The sequence below is a fragment of the Eleutherodactylus coqui genome, chromosome 5 (genome assembly GCF_035609145.1).
Source record: "Eleutherodactylus coqui strain aEleCoq1 chromosome 5, aEleCoq1.hap1, whole genome shotgun sequence".
In the NCBI taxonomy this organism is placed as follows: Eukaryota; Metazoa; Chordata; class Amphibia; order Anura; family Eleutherodactylidae; genus Eleutherodactylus; species Eleutherodactylus coqui.
This window is the reverse complement of record NC_089841.1, coordinates 221,005,739-221,029,154: the sequence shown is the minus strand read 5'-3', so window position 1 is coordinate 221,029,154 and position 23,416 is coordinate 221,005,739. Positions and strand designations below refer to the sequence as shown.

At 41.8% G+C, this 23,416-nt stretch overlaps 1 protein-coding gene across 8 annotated transcripts in view; it reads left to right on the top strand.

Moving 5' to 3' along the window:
* The window catches only part of PTPRD (protein tyrosine phosphatase receptor type D), a 348,154-nt gene that overhangs the window by 269,942 nt on the left and 54,796 nt on the right, over positions 1 to 23,416 (top strand). For 4 of the 8 annotated variants that reach the window (XM_066604260.1, XM_066604259.1, XM_066604258.1 and 1 more), the window contains 3 exons: positions 1,592 to 1,633; positions 2,083 to 2,180; positions 17,986 to 18,109. In XM_066604260.1, coding sequence (XP_066460357.1) covers positions 1,592 to 1,633; positions 2,083 to 2,180; positions 17,986 to 18,109 — 264 coding nt within the window. The remainder of the gene's footprint in view (positions 1 to 1,591; positions 1,634 to 2,082; positions 2,181 to 17,985; positions 18,110 to 23,416) is intronic. The other 4 variants (XM_066604263.1, XM_066604264.1, XM_066604262.1 and 1 more) reach the window with 1 other exon arrangement.

Sequence of the window (23,416 nt, the reverse complement as noted above, 5' to 3'; positions counted from 1 at the left end):
AAATCCTTTGTTCTTCAGTTATCATCATTCTGTATGTTCTTGTTTGTGTTGAATTTTTTTTTTTACGTTAGTTGGTATTACTATGTCACTACAGTATGTACATGTGTTTGTGACGTGTCTACTTTGTTCTAGCTTGTATATGTGCATATATATTGATTTTATAGTATTGCTACTAAATGGCTTACCATGTTTCAATTGGCTTTTACTTTTTACAGCTGTGAACAGTAATTCAGTCCCCTATGCCTCACTGATTGGCTCTGTGTCCTCCCTCTCTAGTCAAACTACCACTCAGTCCTTATATGATAATTACTCTCTCCCACGATTCGCTCGAAAAGGTCTAAACATCTTTGTCTCTTACTTTTCGCTGTACAAATTCTCTTATACCCTTCACATTGATCAACCACCATTTTTGAAAAGTCTTTTTGTCTTATGTTGAGTGCTCACTCCCATTCACAGGGGTGCTTGATCTGGATCTAAACATCACTTTCTAATAGATTTCGACAGTGGCACCCAAATGCTTTCAACGATATAGTGTTATACTAGGCTGATCCTGTTGGCCTCTTCTTCCAACTTGACTATACAAGTAGTGGGTTGGAGAGTAGTAACAAATTTTCTAGACTTCCACAGCTTTTACAGATTTGTTCAAGGCTTCCTTTCAGATTACAGATTATTCCTTTTACTAAGACTACCATAAAACTCTCACATGGGAGCAAAAATGTTTTAATGTAGTTAATGAGTAACAAGGCTGATTTACAAAAATATTCCAGCTTAAGCCCCCTAAATCCATCGTGTTTCCTTTCCAGTCCTGAATAGTATGGGGTATGCTTATTCAGATCTATAAGCCAGCTGTGTGTTCAGTATACAGTTTGCCAGAATCGGATCACCTGTCAGGGATGGAAATCCTTTATCATATCCAATACTACTGAATGCATCTTAAGTAATGCTTAGTCAGTAGGGTATGTCATGGATTGTCAACGACTATCAGTTGATGGTGCCTTTTCTATATAGGAAAGATGCATTACAATCTTATAGCGGGCAATCATAATACAAATGTTGGCAGCTGGCAGGTTGAAATAGTTACCCCATTTCTGTGTTTGTCTTTTTATTCTTTACAGGTTTCCTTGTAAGACAAAGATGTTTACACCTGGGGCAGATTGTAGGCATTTTTCAGGGGCTGGGCGTAGGGCATTTTCTAGACAAATGTGTTGCTCTAAACAGACAGCACCACAACCCCTCTCTCTACAATCTGCTAATAGTGAAAACATTTTTGACGCCTCCAATTACCATACTACCCCCTCCTCCAAAGCAACTTTTATAGCAGAAGTACTGTGCATGCTACATAGTCAACTGTTTTGCATGTCAGCGTCCCTTTATACATGCCATTGAGGGATAGTAATAAGGTAATCTGTTTTCAGAAATCATATTGGTCATTCCATGAAACATTCTCAACTTGGTATCAGATTGTCATTTTATGGGTGACCCAAACTTTTTGCTTCCTTATTTCTTTATGTTCTGGGGCGAATGATTTGGGCTGCCCATTGAATTTCATGACATAATTCATTTTTTATTTATACCCCCATTTTCTTTTCAGGTTCAGGTGTCGCCGGTTACCCTGGTAACCTCCATTCTTCAAGTTAGTTTGCCTTCATTGCCTTTTATTTTTGTTTTAATTCTTTCTCTTTTAGGAACCTTTCATTTTCTATTTAGTTCACTACTTTCTCATCACTTATACTATTTCCACTTCATACAGTGCAGAACAAAGGGTTATAAATTGTAGATGTCTCTACCTGTGCTCTAACTGTGGTCACTTTCCTTTACCTAGCTAACCTCATAATTCATTGCACAATAATGTCCTTCACACTAGGCGAGTTGGCTTTGGGAATATGCTTGGTGACTACTCATGCATCAAAGCTCATCCCTCCAAAGCATGTTCAGCTTCGAGTAACCAAACTTATCTGCTTGCTTCTCACATACAGCATCTTTACTACCTGCACATTAATTGTCATTCTGCTGTTTTTAACTGTATAACATACAAGTATCTATACAGTAGCCGCTATATTTGTCTCCTTTCTTCCTTTACAGGCATGGCCAGCCACCCACCTATTCCCATTATGGAGCTTGCGGATCACATTGAGAGGTTAAAAGCTAATGACAACTTGAAGTTTTCTCAAGAATACGAGGTATTTACTTGATATTTCTTGACATGCCGTGTAACATTAGAAGGTCAATTACAATATATATCTGTAGTATGATAGCTGCTTACTTCTCTCTTTTAGTCTTAACATGTAAAGGCCCATTTACAAGGAGCGATAATTGCTCAAAGATCATTCAAAAACCCCTGAAGAGCGATCGTTTGAACGATAATCGTTGCATATGAACACGTGGCCATCGTGCACTTTTCGTGCACAGGTAGCTGATCGTTAAATTCAAGCTAGCCTAAAAATCGTCGTGCGGTCTTATCTGGATCGCACGCTGAGTTCTCCGTGGGTAGTGCTGATAGCATTGTTTCAGCTATTTAACCCGTCGGAGAACAAAGGAGCTGAATGCAGATAAGAGCCCTCCGGCTATTAACGGCATTCAGCTAAAGGCTTCATTTACACACTAAATTGCTATTAAGTAGCTGAGTAGCAGGGATGTGTTAGTACACGAACGACTATTGTTGTCCATATTTGTTTGCTGAAATGCACACATCCCTGCAAAGTTTATTGACTAGCTATTGAAAGATTGACGATTGCCTGTTTACACCAGATGATAATTAATCAACCAATGGCTATTTTTAAGTGAGCTGAAGTGAAGTGACTAGTGAACGAATTATCACTTATCACCCTCTTGGTAGCCATGTTTTCACAGAACAACTATCGCTTACATTCTCAATTCATCGAAGACAATACTTGTTCTGTGTAAAGCCACCCAAAATTACTCTTGAAGAAGGTAAAAGCTATTAGGGAGACTAAGGATGAACTTAGGATCTAGCTTTCAATATTCTTTACTTGTAAGTCTGAATCTATCCATAGACAAGAAATAACTGTTGGCTGAACATTTTTTTGGCAATCAACTATTTCTCTTGAGTCTTTTATAAGCATCTTTGTTTCATTGGGGGGAGGGAAATAAGACACTACCAAGCTTTTCTGGCAGTGGCTTATCTCTGACCAGTCCAAAGAGTCATGAAAATTGAAATGCTGTATTCCCTATCCCTCTTACCTTAGACATCTGCCATGGGGGAAAGTTGGCCCAAAAACACATGAGATCATTGGCTAATCTTGTCGACTTCCTTCTCCTTCCAGCTTTAGATAAAGTAGTATGTTTAGTCGCCAACTACATAAAGAGAATAAACTCACAAATTAATATGTATAGATGAACACGTAGCAATATTCAAGGGGTTTTCCAGGTATTTACTATTGATGACCTATCCTCAGGATGGGTCCTCAATAGTTGATCAGCAGAGGTCTGCTACTCTGGTTCCCCATGGTCAGCTGATCGTATGGCCCGCCGTCCGAGCAGCAGAGATGAACATTCGCATCAGTGATCATCACTGGAAATGTAATAGTAAGACTTAACTCACATTGAAATTAATGGGAGCAATGCCTTCCATTACAGTTCTGTCTCCCCATTGCCATCAGAGCCGGAAGTGTAATGGAAAGCATCCCTCCCATGCACTTCAATGGAAATGAAGCCTTTCTATCACACTTTTAGCACTGACCGCCAATGCAGCTGTCTAGCTCCACTGCACTGACGGCGAACTGGATGATCAGCTGATCGTCAAGGATCCCGAGTGTGGAAGGCTAAATCATCCATAGCAAATGCCCTGAATATTCCTTTAAGTAAATGGCTTGTGGTATGTTTATTCCTGTGAAAGAGGCAACCTTTTACTTTTATTATAATTTTTAAGACCTTTCTCCTTCCACTTGCACTATTACTGTGTGATGAGCAAAATGCATTACTGCGATTACCATTAAGCTTAATTCATTCATTACATTCCCCTTGATTTGCTAATTACATTAGTGTCCCTAATGTGATATAAACTTACTAGTATCATTCTGTCATTTATCTTAATAATCACAAGAATGTAGCTACTAGCAAAATTAAATTGGAGGTTTCTTACACATTATCAGCTTTTATTGTATTAGCAGCAGCACGGAACATTTCTATGTTTTTCTGATACAAACTTGATTTCCAGGAATAGTATTTTAATGATCTAGCCAAATTTTGTTCCACAATGGGATGATTATATTGGTAATAACATAACGACAGTTGTGACTGCTAAGTGCTGATATACGAGTATATTGGAAGAGAGCGGACTGCAAGGTGAGCTGATTGCAGAAATCCTTCAAAACCCGGGTCTTAGGGTGCATTCCCACGAACGTATATCGGCTCGGTTTTCACTATTTGCAATGGGGAGAGGCGGAACAGGGGTGGGGATAATTCTCTGAACTTAGCCCTGCCCCCATCCCGCCTCCTTTCATTGCAAACAGTGCAGAGGGGCGGAGAGGAGGCAGAGAGGGGGCGGGAGCTCAGTTCCTGCTCCTGGCTCCTCCATCCTCCCCCCCCCCCCCGCAGATGAAGACGACGTATATATATATATATATATATCGGCGTGAAAACCGAGCCGATATACGTTCGTGGGAATGCAGCCTTATAGAGTTACAGTTCTTAGGCTTTTACCACACTAGTTTTGGGATCTGTTCTGTTAAACAATGCATAATGGATGGATTTGTTTTGATCCCATTGAGCAGTTCTTATGGAAAGTATTAACAGTTGTAATAGGCCATTTGGCTCCCTCCTAATACATACCCAGTCTTATCATTTTTGCCCAGCATCAGATTATCGCTGCTCTGTTCAATTGAATGGAACTGCTGTATATCATGACACAGTTCATGTCTAGGAGTAATGTTGCACATCGAAGGGACCAAAGCCCTTTAATTCCATGGCACGGGCCCTTGGATTGAACAAAAGTCTACTAATGACCCTTCTAATAATTCTAAATCCTCATTCATGTCCCTCCTGTCTCGCTTCACTGTTTGTATGTTCAATTTAAAAATGTAGAACAAATATGGTGACATTATGAAAACTGATCAAGCCACCAAGCCAGTTGGTACTCTGCACCCATTTGCTCTTATACATTAGCAATAATTGTCCCTAAGAATGTAAGTAGAGTAGTATGACCACAAGGACTTTGTATGCCCCTCTACGAGCTCTATGCAGACAGTTCTGCAATATGCATGCTATCAACAAGAATTAAAGGGTTTACCCCATCAAAAAGATTGCTTATACTCAATCCAACCCATAATTATAAACTATTTTTTTATTTATATTTATTAATAAATGTTTCTATCCCTAGAATTCTAGGACTAATATTTGAATAGCACCACCTGCTAACTCTGTGTCCACCTCAGTAAATGTTTCAAGGAGGTCGCACATGCTCAGTTGTGCATTCTCCTCTGCTGAACGGTGTAGGTATCTCAGCTCTGGTGATCATCTGCTTATGAAATTCCAGCGTCTTCTCTGATGTGAGCTGAGATGATGAGTTAATAAGCGAGTGACACATTGTTACTACAGAGAAGCAAGACTGGGTGGGTAGGTCTGACCACCTTGGAACTTTTACTGAGGGGGAACGGACACAGAAAGGTTCTTCAATAGAAATAAGAGATGGCGCTATTCTAACATTTTTCATGGATTATCCAAGGTTATAAAGATTTCTTAATAAGTGTAAGTAGAAGAATGTTTGTAATTATGGACTAAATTTAATATTGTTTATAGTTAAATGCAACAGGTTTTATGGTACAACTCCTTTAAGTCAGATTGCATGCAATGTTTTTTTTCCCCCCATTAAAATGATGGACATCTTGGCAGAACTTGATAGACCCCATTATAAGTCAATAAGGTCTATCAGGCGCCGTTTGTGTCGGTCATTTGATGAATTTAGCAGAGTGCTGTGCTTGCTATAAAAGGAAGCCACAATATACATGGGATCAGTACCATGCCTGTATAAAATGGCATTTACCTTTTAAGGCTGCATTCAGACGAACGTATATCGGCTTGGTTTTCACGCCGAGCCGATATACGTTGTCCTCGTGTGCAGGAAGGGGGGGGGATGGAAGAGCCAGGAGCAGGAACTGAGCTCCCGCCCACTCTCTGCCTCCTCTCCGCCCCTCTGCACTATTTGCAATGAGGAGAGGCAGGCCGGGGGTGGGGCTAAGTTCCGAGAATTAGCCCCACCCCAGCCCGCCTCTCCCCATTGAAAATAGTGCAGAGGGGCGGAGAGGAGGCAGAGAGTGGGCGGGAGCTCAGTTCCTGCTCCTGGCTCTTCCATCCTCTCCCCACCCCCCCCCCCCCCCTGCACACGAGGACAACATATATCAGATCGGTGTGAAAACCGAGCCGATATACGTTCGTCTGAATGCAGCCTAAGAGAGAGTAACAGAAGAGATATGTATTTAACTTGTTAGTGGAAGTGAAAACAAAATAGTTTGGTGCTGTTTACTGGAAGTAGTCATGGCCAGAAGTATATATCATCTTTGTGTGATGTTACACAGAGTATGGATTTTGCAATATTCTTGGAATAGCTGTTACATACATGTAAAAGTCAGTAGACATAATTAAATTATCCTATGACAATTTTATCGCTTTTGGATCAAGATTTGGTATTCAGCAGGTTGGAGCACTGAAAAGTCTGGAGCTTACAGCCCTTTAAGGTGTCCAGTGCATCCCCTTAACCGAAGCAATTTAGTCATTTAATTCTGTGATATACAGAATTTCTAGTGTGCATCATTTCCCGGTTCTCTGAATACAGCAGGTAACTTGAACACATGATAACTTCATTTGGTTTGTCATAGCTACGTCCGTGGCCATATACAGATCTCTATAGTTATTGTGCTTCTTTAATTTATGTGTTTACTAGGAAAACATACTTGTGCATATTCACATATGTAATGCAGTATATCTGTGTATATCTATGCTTTATAGGGGAAATTGTACGTCTATGGACACAGCCATGGCAACCAGAATGAAAACACCGATTGTTTATGCTGCAAGCAGCTGTTAAGGCCTATTTACACGCAAAGATTTCAAATGATTGAAAGTTTTAAGCCCCATTTACACTGGGCAAATGTCGGTCAAATGATGCCTGACGCTCGTCCCTGTGTGTTTTCGCTCCCGTACTCCTGCACAGAAGCCAGTATCACTGGCTCTCTGACAGAGCGCTCAGCAGGGAGGTGGGACCGCTGGAGGAGATTTCACTCCTCGCTCTCCCCTGACCCTCTCCATTCCCTTAACACAGCAGCAGACCAGTACTGCTGTTTACATTCATCGTTCATCAACAATGATTGTTCAGTGTAAACAGCAGCCATTCAGTACTGAACGCCCGCTGTGTTAATTAAATGGAGAGGGGCGGCGGAGAGCAAGCAGTAAAATCTCCTCCAGCTGCCCCGCTGGGAGCCAACGATTACTCGCTCCTGTGCAACAGCAAGAGAGCGAGTACATGTGGAGACGAGTGTCTGGCATTGTTTGCCCCACAGTCGTCCCATCTAAAAGAGGCTTTAATGATCGTTTTGCATAAAGTACTAATGGGCACTAATGCCCATTAGTACTTTATCAGCGTGCAAATGAGCCTCCAAGAGCTGCTTGCAGAACTCAGCAGGGGGTCTGCGCTCTGCAATTGGCTCCAATGTTCTGGCATGGGCTGCTAAGAGAAAACTATGTAATCTCCTGCTCCCATGGAGATAACAGCGTGCAGTCTGAACTATGGTTTTTAAGCTCACCTAAAATCATCATTCAGGCGAAAAGTGCACGATGGTAGCATTTACAAATTTTGAGCAATAATCGTTGTGTGTAAATGGTCCTTTGAGAGTTGGAAACACAATGCATGCTAGAAATAAGGTTTATATTACAGTGACTTCTTACATGTTTTGCGACCAAACAGCCTTATTCAAAATCAGATATAGATCCCTTTTCAGGTTATAGTAAATTGTTCAAACTATTATCCTCTACAAGGTGATTTGCATACTAAATGTTGTATAACTACTTGCCCAAGAATAGGCTGTCAGACAAAGATGGAAGTTGCAAATCCTATATCCACATACTGAGCAGATTCCCTTACAGAATATGGGACATTAAATACAATACCTTGCTCTGCAGAAGCTGCAATCCTTTATATAACCTGTCCTCTGAATTTACTGCCACTACACAAATACTTGATCATGGTTCAGCTTTGGGGCGGCTGTAACTCTTACTCTGGCAATGGAACTTGACTTTTATCCTGTAGACTATATTAAATCTCATTATCATTCACATTCGATGACTGCGTCATATGTATACAGGCTTTTCATACTACTTAGAAATCACATTAAAAGAGTTGTGCCAACATGCACAACCCTTCCCAGAACTCCCAGTTGCCCCATATTCCATTCCCAGCTCCTATTGCAAATCAGCTGGTTTGGGCAGGAAAATCTGCAACCATTCAAGCACATATATAAAGTATTTTTAAGCCATCATATATTATTGTTATTTTTTCATTATTTGGAATGCCTAAAATAATTTTTCCTTTTTCAAAGATTGATATCAGGGGCGTTACTACCAACACCCGCTGTGTATCCAGTGGGCTTGGCTCCCGAGACCACTCCACACACAGCATTCACCATAGACATCTATATATATACATTAGGGCATTTGAAGTAAGGACATATACAGCCATATGTGGGTCGGGAAGTGTTTATTATCAAGTGCTGCCGTTAGACATAACTGTAAACTAAAGAATGGAATAGTGGGGCTGATTTACTAAGGCCAATACATCTGATTTCTTGCTCATAAGGTGTGAAAGCTGTATGTCACATTCATTATCCAGCTTACACTTCTTTTGTACCTTGCTCGACCGTTTTCAAAAATGTCTAGAAAAGGGAGACTGGTTTAGTCGAGTCACAGATTGCATTAAAGTACGTAATAGTGTGGGCTTTTTGGTGCAAAATACTGGCCTGAAATAAACTACCCAAGAGGTGGTACAAATAACTGAGTGGAGTCTTACATGGGTCAAGATGCGACAAGTCTGTCAAACAGAATGGGCCTTAGTGATACATTTGGTTCATCTTCAGCCGAACTCCTCTAGGTTTAGGCTAACTTTATTTTAGCCAATATAAGTAGTAACTGTCACGTCACTGCTAGCATATCTTTACTGCAGTTGGTTCGGCCCTGACTAGTTTGTGTTATTATCTCCTGTCCTGACTAGTTAGGGTTAATAAATCCCTTCTGCTGTTAGTTGAGGTAGTGGCTGGTGATTGACAACGACTTGGTTCATTAATTATGTCAGCTGCCGTGCTGCCTGTGTTGATTGACAGCTCTGACAGCCAATCAGCTTCTTCCCTTTTCCTATATAATCCGGCTCTTCCTAGCTGGAAGTACCTGTTATACTTCTGTATCTCCGGTCTAGTAAGCACCCTCAGTTCACCTGTCTTCTAGTTAGTTCCCTGTGTTCCTGTTTGTTTTAGCATTCTGTGTATTCTCATCTTTTATTTGTTGTCATTTACTGTTTGTCCCCAGTTTCTGTACTCTAGTTCCCCTTTGACTCTGAACCTGACTTCGTGGAAGTAGTGGAGTTGTCCCTTTCGGGATGGGTGCTCTACTTTGAGCCATGTTCTGTCAGAGCAGTTCAGAGTGTCCCACTCTAATTGTTACCCCTTTGCTTGGCCTTTTCCTGTGTCTAAGTCTCCTTAGTCCTGACTGCTCTGGTACCTTATTAACCATGGTTTTGTCAGCAGGACAAATGTGACAGTAACCTAGTATGTTGGGTTAAAAAAAAGCCTATTACCCCCAATGTTGATTCCAGAGGAAAGCATAAAGCCCCAGTAAGGTATAAGCCAATTTTCCTCATTTAAAGTAAAAAAAGAAACTCTTCCTGAATTCCAACCCTTCTGATGTAATTAGTGACTAACATATACTATTGTATCATTCAAGAAAGGCGTCCAGGCCCCTTTTAAACTCTTTTATGGAATTTTTTATCACCGCGTCCTCAGGCAGAGAGTTTTAATAGTCTCACTGCTCTTACAGTAAAGAACCTCCTTCTATCTTAGTGTTTATAAACCTTCTTTCCTCTAAACATAGGGGGCGCCCCCTTGTCACAGTCCTGGCTATGAATAGATGATGGGAGAGATCTCTGTATTGTCCTCTGATATATTGATAAATGTTTATTAGAGCGCCCCCTTGTTACAGCCCTTTGTATAAATAGATGATGGGAGAGATCTCTGTATCGTCCTCTGATATATTTATACTTATTTATTAGAGTGCCCCCTTGTTACAGTCCTCGGTACAAATAGATGATGAGAGAGATCTCTGTACTGACCCCTGATATGGTTATTAGGTTGCTCCTCAGCCGTCTTTTTTTCTAAACTAAATAATCCCATTCCATTTATTACTTTAGTTGCCCGCCTTTTTACCCGCTCAAGTTCTGATATGTCCTCCTTGAGTACCGGTGCCCCAAACTGTCCACAATATTCCATGTGTGGTCTGACCAGTGACTTGTAAAGAAGAAGAACAATGTTCTCGTCATGTGCCCCTAGACCTCTTTTGATGCCTCAGATTTTTTTATAACAAGCTTGTATAATAAAAATTCAATCTAATCTGCAGGCCGCATGCTATAGAGGGGCTGAGCAGATTGTTACATAGTTGCAGAAAAGTTCCAATATAACTTATCATTTACACCTCTGCTCATTCTGGTCTTAGTAGTCATCAGGGTGGTCATATTCAGTGAATGATGGCCTTTCCTGTATCAATCTGCATACAGAGATAGCGGTCATTCATTGATTAGGACTGCCCAGATGACCACTAAGCCAAGAAGGTCCAGAGGTTTAAATCATAAGTTATACTGAAAATATTCTACAACTTTATAACAATCTCTCAGCTCCTCTATGGCATGCGGCCTGCAGATTAGATTTCATTTTCAATGTGACAGGTTTGCTTTATAGAGGATTTGTCACTTTTCCTATCATGTCTGTTTTTGTAATTCATTATATTCCCGATAAAATAATTCTGGAGCGTCTTTTCTTCTAACTCAATGTCACTTTCTTGTTACTCCAAGAAATTTATGAGTAAAGCGACAGCTGGGTTTCACAAACTGGGGGTGCGCTCACAGACACTGACACGGTCCAATCAGTGCTGACGGTGTCATACTGGGCAAGGGGAATGGCTACACCCAGTTGTCAGTTTATTCATAAATATCTAGGAGGTATAACAGAGAAACAGCACAGAGTTCGAAGAAAAGATCAGAATTGTAGGTTTTTTTAATTGGGAATACAGATATTTACTAAAATAGACATGCCAGGTCCTCATTAATTTTAGTAAATTAATATCCCAACCAAGATCTAGTAATGGGTAGATACATTCCTTGTAGTACACACAGCTGTGCACAGTCATACCATAATAGATGATTCCATATTTTGGGTCACATATACTGTGTATACACTTGTGTTAGTTCTTTCCCAACAGATTTCCCTTTCTATTTGATGACAGGTAATGTAGTATACAGGGCTGTTCCATGCAGTAAAACACACAGAACAATTATAAGTCAGTGGGGGTGGAAAAAAAGGTTCCCTAAAGCTAAATTCACATGGGCGAGCGTGAATTCGGGCCATGAATCCCGCCTCCGTATTGCGCTCCCCACCATGTGAAATCCCCAGGGCTGTGAGACGTTTTCATGTGAAGACAGCCTAGCATCACTTAGGGCGTGAAAGGATCCTCTGGCGCGGCAGATAATCGCAGAGTTTCTCCCATTGCTTTCAATAGGATTGGCACCCCTGTCGCTGGCCCCATTGAAAACAATGGACGCTGCTATGCAAGAACACACAGCCAGATAGAACATGCTGCGATTTGTTTCCCGCATAGCATGGCATTGTGGTGCCATGCAGGAATCATTGCTCATGTGTATGACTCCATTCAAAAGAATGGGGTTCATATTTGTGGGTCTCGCAACGCACGAATCTCGAGCGATTTTCTTTGCCGTGTGAAGCCAGCCTTACAGATCGTAATGAGTAATCACGAAGCTGTCAAGCAGCTCAAAACATATGCATTATATCCATCATAAATCCCCCCCAAAAATGGCTTAAAAACTTTGTGATTTGAAAATATTTCCATTTAATTTAGAATTTTAGTGCCCACAGAATTTTTATTGATAGAATAATATGAAAGATTAGATGAACAAGACATGGCGGTACTAATTTGTTTGGAAGTCCTGCTGGAAAACTCCTAATGTGTTCAAAAAACATACACAACCCCCTACCTCCCTGCTTAGTTCTCCATTGGTACCCAGTGGTTACATCCTGTAGGCTCCGCTGTTCTACTGGTCAGGCTGCTCAGTACATTCAAACTCTGTAATGACAGTTTGTAGAGTTGTGAATGCGCTCTCCTCAGTAACTGGACTCTGTGGGATGCCATTTTAAATAACAAGGTGGAAATATTTAGCAATCTATTTGCATGAAGTGTTAATGGCTATTAACACTTTAGCATCTTCATTTGCATGTAAAAGGACCTCCAGGAATTGTTTGCACAGCTGGGAGTGTGTTTAAACACATGCTGGGCTCTGCAAACAGCTGCTGCACATCCTGGGGGCTAGTGTAAATATGCCTTGGGGAAAACATCCTGCAGTCGGTTGAAAGATGAGCGAAATACATTCAAATAAAAGCTATTTGCTCAGTCTTTCAGCGACCGAATGATGGATTTTATGTGAACTAAAATCCATTGTTCAAACGAACAGTACACAATGCCAGTGTTTACATGTCACAATTATCGCTCATTTTTATCCGTTTGGATGAATTTTGAGCGATAATCATTGCATGTAAAAGAGCCTTTAGTGCAGAAACACAATTAGTGTATTGTTACATACAAAACAACATACACCGTCTTAAGCCGGATTCACATCTGCGTTGCACTCTCCGTTCGGAGGTCCCATCTCAGATCCACAAAATACCAAAAGAAATAGCTCTGCATGCAGCGTTTGTTCGAACAGGACAGGGAAACGGAACCCCAATTCTTATATATAGGCTGTCAAGTTTAGGCATTAGATTGCAGGTACCATACAAATGTACTGTTTTCCCTCTTTTATAGAGATACGTGCCATTGGCGTGACTTGTGCACTAAATCCTCCCGAAGATTTGTCCATTAAACCTTTAATGTTATTAAACCGTTTTAATGCAGGCGAAGTGCAATTGAGTTATTAGCCTCTCGCTGCCCGGACATCATTGTGTCTATGAGTGTCTGTTCCTTTGTGTATACATTTGTATGTTTGCTTCGGTTTACTGCCTATTTTTAGTCTTTCCCAATTGTTCATTAGAATGCATAGTGGACATGACGAAAAACAATTGTGGTAGATTCCACCTGCCTCTGCCTACAGGCTTTAGAGTTAATAAGTGGATTTGACCATCTGGACTTTAATCTTATGGAAGTATACAGAAAGTGCTGTATAATATGCTGATGGCAATGCCCTAGTACACCAATGAACTGCTGAATGGCTGACAAAGACATCTGCTTGACTTTTCATGCTTCTAAGCCGCTTTAGATGATTGGAGCTAGGAGCATGCTTGACATGGCATGTATCGTTATTGGGAAAAGAGATCAAATTGCATTTCAACCTTGAAAAAAATGAAAAAAATAAAAATAGAAGAAGTGTTGTGAGCTGAGAATGTTGATTATGTGAAGCACATCCTCACCAGCCTCATTCATTGTGTGATTACATTGCTCGCTCATCAAGTACTGATTGGGTGAGTCACCTTTATCAAGATGTAAAATTTGGATTGCAGCCTCAAAGTATCAGTTCAGAAATGTATACAAATTCAGTCATTAACAAAAACCCGATAGAGCATCTTGCTTGCCGAATAAAGTGCCTTAAAGGGGTATTCCGGAGACTGGACCAAATTTTCAAAATTGACCTACTGTTTCCACTTATGCCATTATTCCAAACATCCATCTAACTCATCAGACTGAACTCCAGTACCACCTTGCCCTGCGCCACCGCTGCGTTCCAGACGGCTTCAGATTTCCACATTGTTATTTAAAATGCCCACTGGGGAGTGCAAAAACTACATCTCCCACAATGCCCCACTGCCAGTTACTAAGGAGGGCGCATTCATGGCTGTACAAGCTGTCGTCATTACAGAGTTTGAAGACACTGAGCAGCCTGACCAGTAGAACAGCGGAACCTACAGGTCGTAACCACTGGGTACCAATGGAGAACTACGCAGGGAGGGGACGGGGGGAAATGGGGCAGGTAAAACAATAACTCCGCAGCTCTGTAAAACAAGTTATAACTTTATATTGTAAAATTACATGTTCTAACTAGAGATGAGCGAGCATACTCACTAAGGGCAATTGCCCTAGCAAGCATTGCCCTTAGCGAGTACCTGCCCGCTCGAGACAAAAGCTTTGGGTGCCGGCGCTGGGGAGCAGTGAGTAGCGGCAGTCAGCAGGGGGGAGAGGGGGAGAGAGAAATCTCCCCTCCGTTCCTCTCCACTCTCCCCCGCAGCTCCCTGCCCGCCGCCGGCACCCGATCCTTTTGTCTCGAGTGGGCAGGTACTCGCTAAGGGCAATGCTCGCTCGAGCAATTGCCCTTAGCGAGTATACTCGCTCATCACTAGTTATAACCTTTCGAGGCATATAACTTTCACTTTGAAATGCCAACTAAACCTTTATAGGGATTCTGTTATAGGGTTCATGCTGCCCGAATCACGTGCAGCATGTACCTTGAACCGGGATGCCTGTTGTCCCCATGGATGTTTTTTTCTGAAATGCTTTGGCAATGCAAAATAAATACACTTTGAAGTTAGACTTTGAGCTGAGCTCTGGGTTAAGGGGGCGGGTCGTGCCGGACTCTCCCCGCCTGCTGCATGAAGATTGACAGCTCTCTCCCTGCTTGTGTATAGGGGGGGGGAGCTGTCACTCTGCATGCAGCGGGCGGGTAGAGGCCATCACAGCCCACCCTGTGTTTTTATTATGCAACGCCACAGCATTTCAGCATAAAACATACACAGGGGCAGTAGACTTCACTGTCCCGGGTTCATACTACCTGTCCTTCGAGCAGCATGGACCGAATGACAAAATCCCTGTAAAGCCCATACTACATGAACCCTTTCCCAATCCATTTTCCTTGCCACCCGCACACTCCTCAGCTCTTATTTATTTTGGGTGGGAAAGCGCATTCTCGATTCCTACATAAAAATGATCTGTCGTGATGATTTTATTAGCAATTTTTTGAAAATTACCCATTTCCAATTCAGTGTCGGCCCTCGTCCAACATTAAGATTTCCCTGCATAGCTCCGACGTGAAAGAAGGGGCGACACTGGTTTCTAACAGTATATAGGACAGAGCTGTATGGCGGAGGCCGTTCTGTATATGCATGCTACAGTATACAAGACAGCGCTGTCCTGTGTATAGTGTAGCATGCATATGCAGAGCATCCTATGTCATCAGAGTTATGCAGGGAAATCTTAATGTCGGACGGGGCTGACACTGGATTGGAAAGGGTTAATGGCTGTGAGATTGGCATCATTACAGGGCAGTGTCATACAAGCTTAAGGTGCATTTACACACAACGATGATCATTGAAAAGATGGCTTTTGAGCCATCATTTTGCATAAACTTATGCTTGGTACTAATCCCAATTAGTAGCCTGTGAGCCGCCGGGAGCTGTATTGAAAGAACAGACCACCCGCTGTTCTCTGAATAAATTCCCTTTGTTCTGCCATGGGGCTGACAGCTGAGACAATATAATCAGCAGAACGGGCAGAACACAGCGTGTGGTCCGTCTTATCAGCTGTTCTGCCCAATGATGGATTTCATGCCGAACTGAAATCCATCGTTCAACAGAAAAGTAAAAGTTGGAAAATTTACATGCAACGATTATCGCTAATAAGATGGCTTTGGAACGATAATCGTTGTGTCTGAATGGGCCTTTAGTATTCATAGATCTACATTAAATCATTGTATGTAAATTCTCTAGGAGACTAAAGATTTAGATTTAAAGATGTTGTCTTAGCTGATCAGCATGGCTCGAGGTATTTGTGAGTTGCGCTCCACTTTGGCACAGTTCATTTGCAGAAAGGGATTGTCTATCAAAGACAACCCCTTAAAAGGTGACATTATTTTGTAATAAAGCATCTAAAAATGTGATATGAGGAATTAGGACATCTATAAGAGAGTTCATTTGAAAACCTTATATTGCAAATAAAATGAATGGGCATTCAATACAAACCTTTATGGTACATTGATGGGATGTGCACAAACACAGGAGTCTTCTCATAAATGCCATAGAACATAATACAGCATCTGCGCACGCACAATCGTATCTCCTGCAGATTTGTAACATAGGACCCTCATTATTGGGGGAAATTGTGTGTTCCCAATCACCAGACCCATACGATCATATAGGGTCTGTTTTACACGCATCGCCTATTGTTTTCTATGGGACAGTAAAAGCCCATTTAGACACAGCGATTATTGCTCAAAATTCTCTCAAATACTATCTTTTAAGCAAAACCTTTGCGTCTAAACGCGCGCCCATCGTGCACTTTTCGTTCATCGCTAGAAATCACCCATAACTGTTATCAGCGCCGCACACTGATTTTCTCAGCAGGCGGCACTGATAGTATTCTTTCAGCTGGTATCCTGCTAGCAGTTCTGAGCGGGACACCAGCTGAAAGCTCTGAGAACAATGCAGCTTTTTGCATATACAAAGCAGCTGCTTTGTTCTCAGAACTATCGCGGCGGTATCCCGCTCTGCCTGCATAACTCTTAAGTAGCTAATTAGCTACTTGGAGTTATGCAAAGATGATCGCTCAAAACTGTATTTTGAGCCAAGTTTCTCAACCCGATATCACGCTTGCCAACTTGCGTAGGTAGCCCTACTGTGGCATAGTTTCTGACATCATGGATATCCATGATGGAAAATCTTTTGAAGTAAAAGGGTATATAGTTTCTGCGTGATAACATTTGTTTTTGGAGTATCTGAGATGATATGATATATAGCGAGGTACCCTGGTGTTAGTTCACTCACATCTGTTTTATTATATACGTACAAGATGGAGCTTTCCAATGTTACATTCTTCACCGCTTCCTCCTTGTAAATGAAGGCTATTTTATGACAACCTGTTTCTTCTGCTTCCTAGGCAGAATTCAGACTGCCATAAACTGTTTATCATGATGGACTTGACTGAGTATGAATTTCGGCACTCACAGCCTTGTGAGATTACGTATATTTATTAGAATGGGAGCTGCTCCAATAGTATTTATTACTGAATGGCTGTTTATGCAGTTCATAAGTGTATGAGAGTAGGTTCAGTGAAGGTCAATCGACACATCGAGCGGACCAGCAGATGAATTTACAGAAGCCAATTGGCATATTCTCTAGTCACTTAACCACAACAGTCATCACAAGTCATGGGCTGCAGAAATAAATAGGAGTGCGCTGTATCATAAAACATAGGTATGAGATCCTACCGGCTCCGGCTACAATTTATCACAACATGATACACAGAAGTACCAAGATGCGCTGTACAATACATAACAACAGGATTGATAATACCATTGATTTACAGGGACATCGAATCTAAAGATACGCTCAGACGGAGCAATTAAATGAAGGATAATCATTCGGTCTAACCCAAGCGAGAATCATTCTGTGTAGTGGCCGGTGCTTCTAACTGCAGACACGACCCCAATTGATTTTACAAGCGCCGAGGTCGGAGCAGAGACTTTCGCAGCTTTGCTCCAATCCCTGCGTAACTGCGGTGCTGTCAATCAGCTGATTGGTCGGGGTCCCGAGCGACTGACCAAAGCCAATCAACTATTAATGACTTATCCTGAGGATAGGTCATCAATAGCATTTTCCTTGGAAAACCCCTTTAAATGTTTTGTGACTATTCGCTCCTAAACCGTAAACCTAAGTGATCTGAGTGTTTGCCATTGTCGTTCTATGTTCTCCAGACCTACTTTATACTCTTCTGTTTTATTTACAGTCTATTGACCCGGGGCAGCAGTTCACATGGGAGCACTCTAACCTGGAAGTTAATAAACCAAAGAATAGATATGCAAATGTAATTGCATATGATCACTCACGTGTGCTGCTCTCAGCTATCGAAGGTAAGCAGATCCTTCAGTGAATGGCGTGAATGAACAGCTGCTTAACTCTGGGAAGATGGTGACTTTTTCTGCTTTCGCGCTCTATTCTGTATTTCTGCATATTGAGTTGCTGGTTAAACCTCTTTGACCCCACGGCCGGCACTGAAAGTGTTGCTGCAATCTAAAAGGTGTTATCTACTACTGTATATCCGTATGTATGTTGTTATTCTCTATGGTGGCCAACCTGGTGACCAGACTTACTATGAACTACTCCTTGATAGCAGTGTGTCTGCATACAATATTAGGATATACCAAATCAGACTATTATTACATAAGTGCTTACTGGAGCTTATAGGGAATGCATCACCTTTATTTTTTTACTAATTAAAAGCAGATAGTGGAATATTTTTTTCATTTTTTATAATTTGCTTTTATTTTCTGATTGTAGATTTTTTTTTATTTCACTGCTTGTATATGACGATTGAGGCGTCGGTTTTGCCTTTGCTGTAGAGATATGCTTTACAGCAGAAATCATGGGTCATCCATACAATCAACCAGAGCTGATCCACTGACTTCGATGTTGAGACTGTTCTAGGCATGTTCTGTAGCGTGTACAGAGCTTAAATGTGCAGGGAGGGGAGGAGGTGAGCTGTGATTATCATCTATTGTGAATAGTGGATCCTGTGTGGTCTATATATACTGACAGGGCAAAAGTCATGGGATTGAAACTAATATTGTGTAGGACCCCCTCTGGCCTGTGAAGTGAAGCTATGCGGAGTGATGTTGGGCCATGGTGTATGGATAGCCACCCACAGCTTTGTGGTATTTGTAGATGTAGGATCTTCAGGTGCAAATGGAGTGCATCACCGCATTCAATAAATGCTAAACTGGGATCATGTTGGGTAAATATTCAGGCCATGCCATTCGTAGGAACTCTGTAGAATGCTCCTTGGACTATTTCTGGACCCAAGAGCACAGTGCATAATCCTGCTGGAATATTCTATAATTGTGGGGGTACATGTAGTCTATGAAGGGCTGCACATGGGTCACCAAGCAGTGAAATGTAGTGGACACTGGTCAATGATGTGTTTAGGCAGACCATTGGATTCAACCCGTACTATGAGGACACACCCCACAACAATATGGAACACCAGCAGTCTGCACAATGCCTTGGTGACAACTGCGTTTCATGGGATCTACGACACTTACAAACCCTACCATTAGCCCTAAAGAATTGGTACCGTGACTTATCGGACCATGCCACATGTTTTCTGGGTACAGTTAGCAACCTCACACGCACACGTGAGGTTGAATGAGTCAACGATGTATCTGCATGAGAGCGAACGAGCTAGCGATGACATCACTCGTTCGTTCTCTCATGCAAACGAGATTCGGCTAGTCTAAAAGTAGCCTTACTTATCCTTTAAAGCACACAACTGAAAAGCTATCCTGAGATGATTTTAGTTGGTTGAAAGTTGATGAAAGATCATAAAATTACAAAATATGTACCCGAATTATACTCACATTCACTGTATAAGTGAATGAGAATGACTGAACGATCGGTCTTTAAACCGAACAATTAGTGAACGAGCTGATTATTTTTAGGTCTGCGTAAAATTAACGAAACGTGAATAGTTTGTTCGATCGTTGGCTGCATTTACACTGAATGATTGTTCAATTTTGCTCGTTTTAACGTCTTTTGAACGATAGTCGTTGCATTTAAAAGGGCCTTAACCCTTTCCAACTCGCTGTCTGATGTCTTCCTACATTCTGATGATGCTGGTACAGCTCCAATGTCAGAAGACGTCCGGCAGGGTATTCTTACCGTTTATAAAACCTGTGCAGAAATTTCCTTGTAGCACGGAATTCAAGTCCATGAAATGTCAATTGTATCGCCATCTCCGATGTGGAACTCACCCCTGTCAATGGGGGTGTGAATTCCGCAGAGGAATTCGGCATTTCGTGGACATTCCGCTGGCAATTCCGCCTTATGTGAACCCAGCCTGCTGATTACAATGTAATGAGCAATTATATATTTATCAAACAGCATAAAACTACTTTAAACAAGCCTTTACCATAAGAATGTAATAGGGGTACTCGCTTCGGGGCATTTAGGACAACACCCTTAATTGGTTTTGATCGATTGTTTCTAATCACTTTAGTGCCTTTGAAGTAAGAATTCTAATTAAAGTTTGTTAAGTCCCCTTGGATTGTTAAAAGCATGACATTTATGGTCAATTTAAGAAATGGAATGAATGCATTTTTGGATCTATTGAACTGGTATTACTTTGTCCCTTGCTTGCTCTGCAGTGGCTATACTGTAGAATTGATTTCCATATTTATTGGCCCGAACTTGTTTAAAATCATCCTTTCTCTGTGGGTAACCCTACTTTATAGATAAACATGTCGTAACAAGCAACATCAAATATGCCTTTAGCAATGGGTAGTCCCAAATAGCCATTCACACAATATCTACCTAATACATTCATACTGCGCATTTTGTGGCTGCTGTTATAAAGAACAGTTTAGCACCTTCGGGAAAAGTATTGTAACTTATCCAGCAGGAAATGGTGCAAATTAAGTTACACATAATAAAACAAGTCAAGAAATGACATGTTTTTTTCTCAAAAGAAATCTACATATATTTCTCAGGCTGTAATAGCGTTGAGATGCTATTTAATATATTTTTGTAATGCATACCTCAAAATATTAGGTTATAAATGTCCCTTGTCAGCATTGTTGCCCTCGCAGTATAGAGGAACCAAATTCTAGTTCTGCGAACCGATGCTGCGCTGTGAAATTGCCGTACTTTTGTTGATGCATGCTCAAAATAACCAATGTAAAATGTAATAAAAATGGATTAAATATTTTCTCATTTCTTTGCGTCGGGCACACATGGCAGCGTTATCACTAAACAAATCTTTGCTATGTCAGGTCATTAGTAATAGACCAGTAGTGTCCGGAATCCTCGAGGACATTAGGCTACAACTGCTCTATATGTAAAATATGGAAAAGAAATGTTTAAGAGCCAAAGACATCACCCGTTTCTATCAGGTTTTCTCACATTTTGCAGTTATACTCAGAATATAAATTAACATATTTTATACCAAACATGCTGTATGTTCGCGCCACGGGCAGCAGAGTTAAATGGAGTAAAGGGAGTGTAGCGTCAGCAAATGACCTATTATATAAATAAATCTTGTTATTTGTATAGTGCCAACTTATTTCGCAGCGCTTTCAGGTAATTTTTATTTATTTATTACCAGCCACTAAGCTGGGTACTCATTTTACCGACCTTGGAAGAATGGAAGGCTGAGTTGACCTCGAGCCGGCTACCTTAACCAAGCGGGGATTGAACACGCAACCTTCTGGTTGTGAGCGAGAGCTTAAGAGGGAATGCAGACGGCTAGGTGGGATTCCGACTGCGAGATTCTTGCAGCGGCATGTGACCTGTGCCCCTGCATTCACCTCTTGCTTACCTGTCCAGTGTCTTCATTCACTGTGTGCTGCCTCTGATTGGTCACAGCGCTCAGCCAATCAGAGGAAGCACTTTAGGAGGCGGTGATTTTCAATACCCGGCCAGAAGAGAAGCAGAAGAAGAGTGCCGGGACCTGCAAGAAGACATGCCAGAGATGACAGCGCTACTAAGGTGATGTATTCGTATTTATTTATTTTTTTCTACAGTTATTAGGGCGGCTTCTCACAAGCATATGTGCAAAACCGCTTGTCGCAGAGTGCTTGTGCATGAACGAGGTCTGTAGAGGTAGATTTGTGCTTGTGTTTGTGCTTAATACTGTACTTTTGCACATGCAGGGCCAGTTCACACGTGCACGTGACACACCCTTTCTGTAGAATAATAGGCTAATTAGCGAGTTGAGGTCTAGATTCGTTCTTTTCCCTGCAGAAGTACCACGGGATGGACAGCTTCAATTGACTTCACTGGAAGCCGGAAATGTGTAACCCACACAAAATCGCAGCATGTTGTGATGTATTCTCCGCGTGCAAAAAAACGCAATCGATTTCCACTTGTAGAGATAAAATGGCATTTTGCCATTGAATACTATGGTCTGTATTTGCTACGGAGTCCGGATGTAGACACCTGCTGCAGACTCCGCAATGCGAATAAGCCCGTGTGCCGGAGGCCTTACACACTCTTGGCGTTCTGTCAATTGGAAAACCATTTTAGATGACTACCTCATGAAGCCAACAGTTTGAAGGAGTTCCCAGAGGTGCTGAGCATTTTTAGGCTGCTTTTCTTTCACTCTGCAGTCCTACTCATCCCAAACCATCTCAAATAGGTTTAGGCCGGGTGATTGAGGAGGCCATGGCATCTGATACATCACTCCATCACTCTTCTTCTTTGAAGTGTATTTGGGGCCATTATCCTGTTGAAAAACAAATGATGCTACCACTAAGCGCAAACCAGATGGGATGGCATATCTCTGCAAAATGTTGTGTGTGCCTTGAATTTTGAATAAACCACTAATATTGTCATCAGTAAAACCCCTCCACACCATCGCACCTCCTCCTGCATGCCTGATGGTGGAAACCTCACATGTAGAAACCATCTTGCCTACCGCTCCTGTGTCTCACAATGACATGGCGGTTGGAACCAGAATTCTCAAATTTCGACTCCTTAGACCAAAATACAGATTTCCCATGGTCTGATATCCATTCTTTGTGTTTCTTGGTCCAAGTATTCTATTCTTCTTGTTGATGTCCCTTAGTAGTGGCTTCTTCACAATAATTTAACCCTAAGTCTAATGTTCACAGTCTCTTCTGAACTGTTCTTGCTGAGTTTTAGGCCGGCTGCACACGGGTGGATTTGCATTGCGGAATCCGGAGTGGGCGTCCGCCTCCAGATTCCGCAGCAAATACCCCCCATACATGAGCAAAAATCAACTGCGATTTTCTGCTTGCGGGAGAAAAATCGCAGCATGCTCTGTTTTTGTGCAGACTCTGCACGGATGGCCTCCATTGAAGTCAATGGAAACTGTCTGACCCACAGCCTTTCCGCAATGACATTGCAGAAAGGTCGCTGATTGCATGTCATTGCCTAACAGTAACACAGGAAAAGACAGGATTTAAAAAACAAACAAACTGCACTGCGCACGTCTGATGGATCGCCGTGCGGACCATCCGCAGTACACAAACAGAAAAAAAGCAGGTACATGCCGACGGCGGCCGGGCACAGGGTCAGATTCCACTATGGGCCCCCACATCCGGAATCCGACCTGGTTGTGTGCAGCAAGCCTTATCCGAAAAGATATAGAAAGATGGTATGGAGACTGCCAGGTGATGCAATTGCTGTGGTAAAACAGTCAAATA